The 12,726-nt window shown below is 39.1% G+C and overlaps 1 protein-coding gene across 3 annotated transcripts in view; it reads left to right on the top strand.

Moving 5' to 3' along the window:
• LOC150093134 (choline/ethanolamine transporter flvcr2a-like) overlaps positions 1-12,726 on the top strand; it is a 203,069-nt gene that overhangs the window by 95,850 nt on the left and 94,493 nt on the right. For all 3 annotated transcript variants that reach the window (XM_090413323.1, XM_090413325.1, XM_090413322.1), the window contains exon 5: positions 11,172-11,309. In XM_090413323.1, coding sequence (XP_090269449.1) covers positions 11,172-11,309 — 138 coding nt within the window. The remainder of the gene's footprint in view (positions 1-11,171; positions 11,310-12,726) is intronic.

Raw genomic sequence — 12,726 nt, forward strand, 5'->3', positions numbered from 1 at the left:
TAGCTCCATTTCTTTGCCATTCAGGCTTCTTATGTTGATAGTACCGATCTTGAACTCTGGTAATGTTGAGTTGGGGTAAGATTTAGGATTTGTTCCAGTAGCTGACTTTTCGCTGTTTGCCCTGGTTCCCTGGCAAAAACAATGGGGGCCTTGTTTAACCGGGCGACGTCCCAGCCTGCATGAAATTCTGTCATGTTGTACCATCATTTGAAATTTTGTTTTAAGCCAATAAGAATACAATTTGGTCGGCTAAATCCCAAATTGCCAGCCCATCCTCGTCTGTTCAGTATCCAGGTAGATACCTAACAGGGTGCACCACAAGACGGTGAGGATTGGACATTAGGTCAGAAGCCCTGGTTGGTTCTCTGCATTCCTTTGAAGGCTGTGTGGAGGTCTCTTCTCGGTTATATAGCTTTAACCCTTAATCCAGAATCTTAAATCTAATATAACAACTGTCATGTTATAAAATAGGACATCATTGTTACTGTAAGAAAACTATCAATATGAAAGAATGTTTCACCCATGTTTTCTTAAATAGAATTTAGCTTTGATGTAGTTTCTAAATATTTAATTAATTTTTAATTTTATCTGTATCTTTTTTTTTTTTCACTAGAGGTCATGCAAGTAGAATAACCGGTGATCAGATCATTGTTTCTTTAGATTACTGTGTGAAATGTAACTCAGCTTGTCCTTGCATATTTGTATAGACTCCAAATGATGACCTTGATATGAAGGTCGAAATGTCGGGAAATTAAAAATAGTTATTTATAGCATGGTTTAAAGTCCATAATTTCCAAAATGAACAGTTACATAACATTGTCATTACGAATCTTACTCACAGATTCTTACCATTCCTTCCATTATAATTTAGTTTCTCTGACTCTGTGTTAGGTTTCATACCAATTATTAGGTTTTCAAGACTCCTGATACCAAATGCATTCAAGTGTAGACTGTACCTCTTATACAAATCTAATCTTCTCACAAACTTACTCCACACATCCAAAAACTTGCATCCATTCCTTCTGCATATGTGTTGAATTGTTTGCTATCATAGCCTTCTTAATTCATTTTTTCACTTTCTCACTCTTCACTCTCGCTTCTTCCAAAAATCCTTTCATATCATCTCTCATACTGAATGTATCACTAGTTAAGTCATTAATGTCACCTACAATTATAATCTTGTTTACCTTTCTTTTCTGTTTTTGAATTGCATGTGCTATATTTTTAATTTTTGTTCCAGGAAAACTTGGAAGTTATAACCTGCTCATCTACAGCATGTTTTATGATAATCACCATATCAAATAATATCCTTCTTTTTACAATTAACATTATTTACTTGATTTTTGTTAGTTAATAATTTACCTGATTCCGTGCTTTGTTGTTTCTTATTTGGCTGCTTAATTTTCTTATCCTCTTTATGTTAATTCAAACACTGCTCGACTTTCTGTAATTCCCGCATCATCTCTCTCTAATAATCCGCCTTTAATTTTGCTATTTTGGAGGTTAATTCATTTTCAATAACCTCCTCAATATCTTCGATATCCTCCTTAGTTGGATAAGGCTTCTAATTCTATACTCTGCTACATTTCTTAGCATTCTCAGCTGGCCTGGTTGGCTGAGTGGTTAGCTTATCCACTCTCCAGCCAAAAGGCTGCATGTTTGAACCCCGTCATTGGCATGGATGTTTGTGATTGTTTGTGGAAATATTAATGGTGATGGATGGTAGATGGCATTGGTGTAGTTGCAGTTGATTGATTGAGTGGTGGAGACAGAAAGCTGTAGAGTACGTGCCCTCCATCGATGAGTCTGTGGACTCCCTGGAGTGGAGGTGTCACATAATAATAATAATGGGATCCATAGCTAGTGTATGAAGTTAGAATGCAAGTGTCATTATACAAGTCTTTAGTAAGTTTTAGTGTAAGCTGCAACTGTTAACATAATCCAGACAGATAAATTGGGTGGCGCTAGCATCGCCGTAGCACGTGGCGGTGAATTTGAGCTGTGCAGAAGAAAGTGATTTTTAATCGGTGAATAGTCTGCTTTTTTCCCCGTTTTTGAGTGCTAAATTGTTTCTCTGAATACGAGTGTACTTCAGTGGTTGTTTTTTGGAAGTTAGTTGCTGTCGCGATATAATATATTTTGGTACTGTCGGAATCGAACGCGTAATGGTGGAAGACAAAACGAAGCTAAGTTACTGTATTTAGTTATATTTCATTTTATTTAATTATATTTAGTACTTAAATGTTCTGATGTTTGTACTTTTTTTTCCTCTTATTTATTAATTGAATATTTATTAAAGATTACCTACTCGGCAGTAAGGAATGATGGTGGATTCAGCAGCAGTCGCAAGTGGCGTAACGCCAAGTCCTCCGCCATTTAAGAACTCAATTATTAGCAATATCATAAGGGACTTTGTGGCATGCAGTACTTGCGGCATGTATGCGTCTCGGGAATTACATATGTGGCTTGTTAAAGAGAGTGGAGAGCGTATGTGCGCAAAATGCAGGCAGTTGGAGGAAATAAGTACATTAGATATATCGATATCCGACTTTGTTGCTCCAGGAACGGGGAATGAATGTAGGAAGACAAATAGTATGACAGGAGAGAATGAGAAAATAATAGTTGATAGTGTGGAAGGTGTGAGTGACTATGGAAGTTTAGGAGATGGTTTTGTTTGGCAGAGTGAATTTAGATTAAGAGTGACTGACCTGCAGAGGGAGATAGATGAGTTGAAAGAGGAGGTGGAATGTCTTGTGAATGAGAGCAGAAGTATGAAAGATAAGATTAGGAGAATGGAAGAGATAAATGCAAGGCGAATCAGAGTAGGAGAGAGAGAGAATTTAGGGAGTATGAGTGAGAGGTATGGGGGTGCTAGAAGAAGAGAGAATGGAAACAGTAGAAGAGAGGGAATGAGAGAGAGGTATGGAAATACTAGCAGACGAGAGGATGGAAACAGTAGGAGAGACGGAATGAGAGAGAGATATGGAAGTGCTAGAAGAGGAGAGAATGGAAACGGTAGGAGAGATGGAATGAGAGAGAGGTATGGGAATGCTAGAAGACGAGCGGATGGAAACAGTAGTAGGAGAGACAGAATGAGAGAGGGATATGGAAGTGCTAGAAGTGGAGAGAATGGAAACAGTAGAAGAGAGAGGTATGGGAATGAAAGAAGAGGAGAGAATGGAAACAATAGGAGCGAGGGAATGGTAAGAGGTATAATGTATGGCGACTCAATGATCCGTGGTGTTCAAGATAGGATGCGTGAGGAGTGTTTGCCAGGAGGAACAATAGAAAGGGTGGCTATGGCAATTAAGAGAGGTGAAAGGGTGGATGAGATGATTGTGATGGTAGGAACGAATGACTTGAGTGGTAATGTAAGTCGGGCAGCGAGAGATATGAGATTTTTGCTTGAGACTGTACGGAAGTAGACGGAGAGAGGAAAAATAGTGTGCGTGTTGCCTAGGTATGATAATGATGAGCTGAGCAGAAGAGCGGTGATATTGAATGGCATAATAGCGAGAATGTGTGACAAGAGAGGACTGGTATATGTGGATGCTTGGAGTGCGTTTGAGGAAAGAGAGGAATTGTATGCGAGAGACCGTTTACATTTGAATGAGGAAGGACGTAGGAATCTGGAGAGATTGCTGTTCTGAACGAGTCAGTGTGTCCCAGGGAGGATGATAGCAGGGGTGGCCTCTTGTGGGAATGGATACTTGGGAGAAGGGAGACAATGTCAGGTAACACTGAGCCCAGTGGAGTCTAGAAGGGATAATGCTGGGTATAGAAACAATGGCATTTATATGCTGTATACTAATGCCAGGAGTATCCGGAATAAGGGAGAGGAATTGGTGGCGCAGATAGCATCAGCCTGGCCAAAAATTATTGCGATCACTGAGACGTGGTTGACAGAAGGGGATATAAAAACAGCAATAGAAGTCACTGGGTATAGCATTTTTCGTCAGCATAGGAGGGGAAAGCGTGGTGGCGGGGTGCTGCTTATGATAAGTGATGACCTATGTCCTCTAAGAGTGGAGAATTTGGAAGGAAGTGAGACAAATGATTTTGAGAGCATATGGTGTAAGGTAGAGGTAGGCAAGACAGGATATTAAAGTAGGGTGTTGCTACAGACCCAGGAGCACAGAGGATGGGGACCAGGAGATGTTTAGACAGCTAAGTTTGGCAAGTGCAAGAAGAATGATTGTTATGGGAGATTTTAACTTCAGTAGTATAAATTGGAGAGAGGAAGATGCATGTAACAATAGGGGAATGGAATTTCTAGAATTCTTGAGGGGTAAATGTCTTAGGCAACATGTAACAGAGGGAACAAGGGGTTCAAAAATTTTGGATTTGGTTATAGCATCAGAAGAGTTGATAATAACTGAGTTGACGTCTTTCCCACCAGTTGGAGAGAGTGACCATATGGTGTTGACTTGGAAAATGAATAGACATGCAGGAGTATCAAAGAGATGGGAACTTATGTGGAATTATAAGGCAGGTGATTATAATAGTCTTAGACGTCAACTTCGGGAAGTTTCATGGAGGGAGGAATTGGAAGGCCGGGATATCACCAGTGCGTGGGAAATTGTGAAAGAATATTTGTTATCAGCAATGGTAAGTTGTATACCACGAGTGAAGAAGAGGACGCAATTTGGAGTAAAGTGGATGACAAACAATATTAAACAGGAATTGCATGCGAAAAAGAGGCTATGGAGGAGATATAAGGAGACAGGTGAAGAGATGCATGAGGAATATAAGACACAGGCCAGAAGAGTGACTAGTGTGGTAAACGAAACTGGAATATGAGAGGAGATTGGCCCTAAGATACAAAGAAAATCCTAGGGAATTTTTTAGCTATGTGGCCAGTAGGAGGAGAAATGACTGTGGAAGAATGATATTGTGGGATAAAAATGGGAATAGAGTGACTGATGCAGAGGACATAGTGGAATTGTTCAATGAACACGTTATTGGAGTATTTCATCCTAGAGGAGTCAGTTTTAATGCTAGAGGGATAGGACTGGTACGAGGTCTGGAGGTACAGGAGGAGAGTGTGTTTCAGATACTGAGTACTCTGGATGTCAGTAAAGCTATGGGACTGGATGGTATTTCGCCACGAGTTTTGAGAGAATGTGCTAGGGAATTGACAGTACCTTTAACGTGGCTTTTCAATGAAAGTCTGGCTTTGGCAAAGGTGCCCAGGGAATGGAAGGAAGGTAAGATAGTGCCATTGCATAAGGGTGGTAACAGACTGGAAGTGTCTAATTATAGGCCAGTCTGTGTGTCATCAGTAGTTGTTAAGATCTTGGAGAAAGTAGTGAGCGACCGTGTACAGCATTGGGCAGATGAGGGTAATGTTATCTGTGAGAATCAACATGGATTTGTGAAAGGACGCTCTTGTTTTAGCAATATGCTAGCCTTTTATAATAAAGTTACAAGAACATTAGATGAGGGAAAGGCATATACTGCAATTTTCTTAGACTTGGCGAAGGCATTTGACAGGGTGCCACATGATAAGCTGATATTTAAGTTGCAGCACATGGGTCTGGATGTCAGATTGGTCAACTGGATTCAGGATTGGCTGTCTGATAGGTATCAGAGAGTTGTGTATGGTGGAGCAGTTTCCAGGAGGCAGAGGGTTACAAGTGGGGTCCCACAGGGCTCAGTACTAGGACCTATATTGTTTAACCTTTATATCAATGACATAGCCAGTGGATTGCAGGGAGATATTCAGTTGTTTGCGGATGATGCGAAGCTGGGAAGGATTATTAGTAATAGTGCAGATGTGGTAGCCCTGCAAGAGGATTTAAATAAGCTAGATAGATGGGCAAATGAATGGGGGTGTCAGTTTAATGCAGCAAAATGTAAGGTCTTGAGGTTTGGGAAACATCGATGGGATGCTGCATACTCTATGGGAGGAGTTATACTGGAGGAAGTAGGAGAGACGAGATCTGGGGTTGATGATTGATAGAAACCTGAAGTTTAGGGGACATATTGCAAAGGTGGTGAAGGTAACACAGTGGATTGCTGCTATTATGAGAAGGACACTGACCTGCAGAGATAAGAGGGTTATCATTCCGTTGTATAAGTCTCTGATCAGACCACACTTGGACTATTGTTCTCAGATTTGGTCCCCAGGATTTGAAGGGGATAAATTAACTGTGGAAAGGATACAAAGACAGATGACAAAGATGGTTTCGGGACTGTACAAGGATGGTTATGAGGATCGGCTGAGAGAATGTGGACTGCAGGGTTTGGTGGATAGAAGAAGGAGAGGTGATATGATTGAGACTTTTAAACTGTTGAGAGGTGGTTACAATGTTGACACTGGGGAGTTTTTCTCTTGGTTGATCAGCGGGAAGGAGTGATGACAAGAGGCCATCCCTGGAAGTTACGAAAAGAAACTGTGAGCAAGAGGGTAAGGAGTGGTTTCTTTGTGTGGAGGGTGGTTGAGCCGTGGAATGCATTGCCTGATGGAGTGGTGGGAGTGAGAACGGTCAGTGAGTTTAAAGAGTGGTATGATAAACTTTGTGTTTCTCAGGGGGGGGGGGACCTCTCCTCGATGAGTCTTGACAGACTTTGTCTTAGGAAGGACCTCCCTCGATGAGTCTTTTGACTCCTTGGAGGCCTGAATAATAATAATAATAATAATAATATTTCTTGTGCATTTTTGGCATCATTTTTAACTATATTTATTATTGCAATATCTTAACAAAAATGTTAAAAACACTAAAATCATGACAATGTACACTAATTTTCTAAGGGGGGGGGGGATGGATAAAAATTGCCAATTTTACAAGAGCAGTAAATTCATCATCCAATCACGATGTAGCCTTGAAGCCAAAATAGTGAAGTTAAATCGCTAACTTGAATTAAAATGTGAATGTGGTTGTGTACTATCACAAATTAATATGAATATTCTCAAGTGAACATTAAAACTTTCATTATCTGATAAGAAAGATTTTTACAGTATTTAATTATTGATTTGAGTCTTCATGGAAAGGAAAGGAATATCAATTGAGCTTTTAGGATTTGTTGAAGTTACTGTGGCACAGTTTAGATCAAGTCAAAAAAATGTTAAATTCCCTTATCTGAACTAATACTTTAAGGGGAAAACTATACATTCTATATACCTTAAGTAGCATAGTCATATTAGAGAGAGAACTATTCTGATTGAGAGAAAAAAAATTAAGCAATTACTTATGTAAACATTGTTGAAGAATTCATAATTATCTTTTGCAGAACATAAGAACTGTGGACATTTTTTGTCTCCTCGATCAGGAAATTTTAAAATTGTTGTTACCATTATCCATATTCTCAATTGAACTGGGGCAAAATATTGTTCAGCCTTCCTTTGTATGTATGAATTTTAATAAACTGTTACTGCATATTTTCTAATAAAATTTAAATTTTGAAATGACACTGTGAATAATTAATGAATTTAATCTATATTACTACTGTATATTACAGTATTTATGGTACAGTATAATTAATATTATTATTATTATTATGGGTAGCTCCAAGGAGTCCTTAGACTCATCGAGGGAGGCCCAACATCATATCAAGAACAACTATTCATATCAAGAACAACTATTCAATATTCACACAGTATCTATCATACTTCACCTTGAACTCATTTACAGTCATGGCACCCACAACAGACTCTGGCAGCTTATTCCACTCATTTACCACTCTCCAAGTAAAAAAACCTAGCTCTAACACCCTTGCTAACCACACTCTTACCAAGCTTCCATGGATGGCCCCTAGTCTTCCCACTACCAGTCCTATTCTCAAAAATATCTTCTCAATTAATCTTATAGAAACCCTTCAGTAATTTGAATGTCTCAATCATATCACCTCTTTTCCACCTATCAACCAATTTCTGCAACCCACAAATCTTCAACCTGTTCTCATGAGGTTCATTCCATAGTCCTGCTTTTATCTTGGTCACTCGTCTCTGGATCCTCTCCACCTCCTCCTGATCAAGAAGAAACCCTGGTGCCCATATCTGGGCACAGTAGTCTCTAGATGGGAGTCTTATCAAGGATCTCTAACGAGCAGAGACAAACAATAACCTGTTTGTCTCTGCTCGTTAAAGTGTTTTTCAGCAACCAAGTGATTTGATGAGCTGATTTTGCCACTTTTGCGATGTGTCCCCTAAACTTCAACTTCCTATCCACCAACACTCCCAAATCCCTGGCCTCGTCAATCTCCTGGAGTACAGTTCCACCAATGTGATATACTGCTGCTAATGTTTTCACCCCAAAATGCAAAACCTTACATTTTTCCACATTAAATTGACATCCATTCTCCTTAGCCCAGTCCTCCAAACTATCCAAATCATCCTGCAAAATTTTAACATCCTGAGCATTCACTAGTCACAGGCCGTCTTTTGGACTCTACTCCTGAATAAATCACTCTCTGATATCTCTCCATCAACTGCCATCCTATCCATCTCACCAACCTTATATTATTATTATTATTTGGGCCTCCATGGAGTCAAAAGACTCATCATGGGAGATCCTTCCTAAGAACATAAAGTCTGTCAAGACTCGTCGAGGGGAGGTCACCCCCCCCTAAGAAACACAAAGTCTATCATACCGCTCCTTAAACTCATTGACCATTCTCGCTCTCACCACTCTATCAGGCAATGCATTCCACGGTTCAACCACCCTCCATGCAAAGAAACCACACCTCACCCGCTTGCTCACAGTTTCCTTTCATAACTTCCAGGGATGGCCTCTTGTTATCACTCCTTCCCGCTGTTCAACCAAGCGAAAGAACTCCCCAGTGTCAACCCTGTAACCACCTTCAACAGTTTAAAAGTCTCAATCATATCACCTCTCCTTCTTCTATCCACCAAACTCTGCAGTCCGCATTCCCTCAGCCGATCCTCATAACCAAAATTGCACAGTCCTGAAACCATCTTTGTCATCCGTCTTTGTACCCTTTAATCCTAATGTTACTAATAATACTAATATCCATTCTCATATGCTGCAGTTTACTGATTAGAATTCCATGTGGTATCCTATCAAAGGCTTCAGAAAGGTCCAGTAGAATCACTGTAAACCCGTTGCCCTTATCCAGTTCAGCCTTCACTGTGTTATAGAACGTGAATAAGTTACTGAAGCATGATCTACCCTTCACAAAACCATGCTGTCCCCCCCCATACAGTATCATATTTTCATCTATCCAATCTTGCATTTTCCTCTTGACTCTTTTCTCCAAGACCTTGACAACAATTCCTGATATGCTGATCAGCTGGTAATTTTTTCTTGGAACCTTCTTTAAGCAGTGGAACTATTTTCCCCCTCTTTCCACCCCCTTGGGATTAACCCAGACCCGAGACTCAAATTAAACAAAATGGTCAAAGGCACTGACAGTTCTTTAGTCGCTTCTCGTACGACACGAGTTGGTATACCATCCAGTCCTGCAGATGAATTGACATTGAGGTTTTGGAATAGACTATTCACCTCCACTTCATCTACCACAATTCCTGTATAAGCTGTTGGTTCTTCCATTTCTGCAATGTCACCACTTGGATGATATACTCTTGCAAAGTGCTCACTCAGTAATTCTACTATATCAACTGATTCAGTTACCTCCCTACCGTCGGCATTCTTTAAAATCAATCTGCCATATACATTTTGTCTTTTACTTGCAAAATATCGAAAAAACTGTTTATGATTCTCTTTAGCCTGCATGGCTAAAGTTCTTTCATAATCCACTTTTGCTTTTCTTACCACACTTGTTATCCTTCTGGCCTGGGCTTTATACCGTTCATGTGCCTGCAGGTCACCTTTCTCCTTAAATTCCCTCCACAGTTGTTTCTTTTTTTGCAGCTCAAGCTTAATGGCGTTATTCATCCATTTAATCCCTACTTGATTTATTATTCGATTCTAAGTATACAGTCAGCCATTGTCTCATGCAAAGACTTCTTAACCGCACTCCATGCACCATCAACATCTAGCCCTTGCAGTTTTACATGCCATGGCACTGAACCAATCAAACTCCTAAGCTTGTCTAAACTTATCAGCCCAGTAATTCCACACCTTTAGCACCTCCCAAGTCAAGACCCTATGATCACTCTCACCAATTGGTGGCAATGTGGTCATATTCATTACAGTCAAATCCTCAGATGCAATTACTAGGTCAAGCACTCTCTGACCCCTAGTATTTTCCATTACATGCTGTCGCAGATAGTTATCCCTTAATAACCGCATAAAATCCAATTCCTTCCTCCCATGTGTCCTCTCCTCCTTCCAATCAATGTTACCATAGTTGAAATCTCCCATAATAATTACCCTCCTTCCACTCATTTCTTCTATTTTCTTATGCATACTATCTCCACCATCTATTCCATCACCTGGTCTATAGCAGCACCCAATTGTATATTTTGTTCTGCTAGCCTCAATCTCACACCAAATGGCCTCAAATGTGCTCTTTTCTCTATCCTGCAATTCAACTTCTATTCTCCTTGGCTGCAGCTCATCAGCTATCATCAATAATACTCCTCCCCATTTTATTCTCCCTGTCACTCCTGAACACACTGTACCCCTCACATTCAATCCCACTAGCTATATCATCTTCAGTCAGCCATGTTTCATTAATGCCAATAACCTGTGGTCTGGAAGTGCCAACCAAAGCCAAAAATTCTTCCTTCTTGTTCCTAATACTCCTAGCATTAGTATACATGAATTTTAATTGCAGAAGCCCATTAGTCCATGTAGAAATAATATATTTTAATTAAAATTTACATATGTTGCTGTATTAGTATTTTTATTATAATTATTATAAAAATAATTAGAGTTATGAAATTCAGATCTGCTGAAAGAATTTTGCAATGCATGTATAGATAAAATACTATATTTTCATATTATATATCTTGACAGATGCATCTCCTTACAACATTAAAAACTTGTATCTCCTTCAAGTTAATTATATGAAAATTATGCTCTTAGTATATATTTTTATTTCAGCAACTCCCGTAGGGTTCTAGTGCTCATCTTAATCTAATACAATGGGAAAAAAAAGCTTATGCAGTATTGTCAACATCAAAATAAAGAACATACCTAAAAATGCTGGTCAAAAGATATAATTAATTAATGAATGTGTAAAAAAAAACATGGAATAATTTTTGACATCTGAATAGTTTTCTTAATAACACTTGTTTTTTTTAGCATTTAAGGAGAAACCACCTAAACCTCCAAGCCAGGCACAAGCTAATTTAGTTATCATGCCAGTATCAGAAAATTTCTGGCATGTTGTTAAAAACCTCATGGTAAATGTGAATTTTATGTTGCTGTTCATTTCATGTGGTAAGATTTTTGCTTATTTATTTATTTTGGTTTTGAAATATATGTAGAATAATATTGACATAATATAGGCATGAGAGCATCTGTAGATCAGTCAATATAAATGAAGCCCTTTGGTCAGAAAGACCTGCGTTCGATTACTATCTGTGATATGAAGGAACCTTTATCTGGTATCTTTCGAATAAAGGTAAGTTAGCTGGTCTCATACAGAGGTAGAGGGTTTTTTTTTTTTCACCCAGAAACTTGGGTTTTTTCCTTCAGAACAGGCAAATTGGCCCCATGAACACACGGATCTACGGTCATAGCTATATCCCTCATTAGGAAGCTCAATCTCCCCTCAAAGGGACAGGGAGAAAAAGGGGGAAACTCCATATAAATAAATAAACAAATAATATAGGCACATGGGATTGCTGAAGGTTGAAGCTAGATAACAAAGGAGGAGACCTCTGCACAGTCTCTAAGAGATGTAGAGAGCCAACCAGAGATTTTGATCCAAAGTTAAATCCTCACTTTCCTATAGCTTGCACTGTTATTAGTGATATTTCTGGATACTGAACAAATGGAGATTTGCTGTCAATTTGGGACTAACCTCACCAAATTGTATTCTGTACTTGCTTAAACTTCAACAAAGTCATGATGATAACATGATAGAATATCATGTTTGCTGATGCATTGCCCAGTTAAAAGAAAAGATCCCGAGCCAAAGCAAACAGTGAAAATTAAAACGGAACAAAATATATCATATTAGGATGCAAAAAAGGAAGTTAACCACTGCTACACCTGTTTTGAGATCCTTTTATGCTGAGAAAACGTCATCTAAAAGAATGTCAATAGCATCTCAAACATGTATGTCTATTCCACCATTTGATAATTTCACCGAACTTGAACAATTGTGAGTGCTTCTCTGTTGAGCATGTCAGTCGCATGACCTACAGAGACAACTCCAAAAATGGTTCCATTCAATGAGAACCCACTTGTCAAAAATATTATGGCAAAGATATCACTTAAAGATAAACCACCAGACATCCCCACAGAAAAAAAAATGCATACTTCAGTATCCATTGAAAGTAAATTAAACTTATCAATTAACCTTGACATAACATAACAAAACAAGTGCCCTAACAACAGGAAAATTTTTACAATGGAACTGTCATGGGTTTTGCCTGAATATCGATGGTATCAAGATTTTGCTGCAGAAACCTTTCTGTTTCTGTCTAGGAAACTTACTTAAGACCCAGTGAGGATCCTGCCTTAAGAATTTCACTGTTGTACACAAGGACAAAACTGGAGGTGGTCCTGCTCATGGAGGAGTAGCTATCCTAATGGGCAGTCATACTTCTCTCCATCATGTCCAACTTAATACTGCTCTGGAAGCAGTAGTGATTCGGTTATCCATGGGATTTCTTATTATAGAATGTTC

The sequence above is a fragment of the Typopeltis vanoorti genome, chromosome 24 (assembly GCF_054136105.1).
Source record: "Typopeltis vanoorti isolate ZY-2024b chromosome 24, IOZ_Tvanoo_1.0, whole genome shotgun sequence".
Classification (NCBI taxonomy): Eukaryota; Metazoa; Arthropoda; class Arachnida; order Uropygi; family Thelyphonidae; genus Typopeltis; species Typopeltis vanoorti.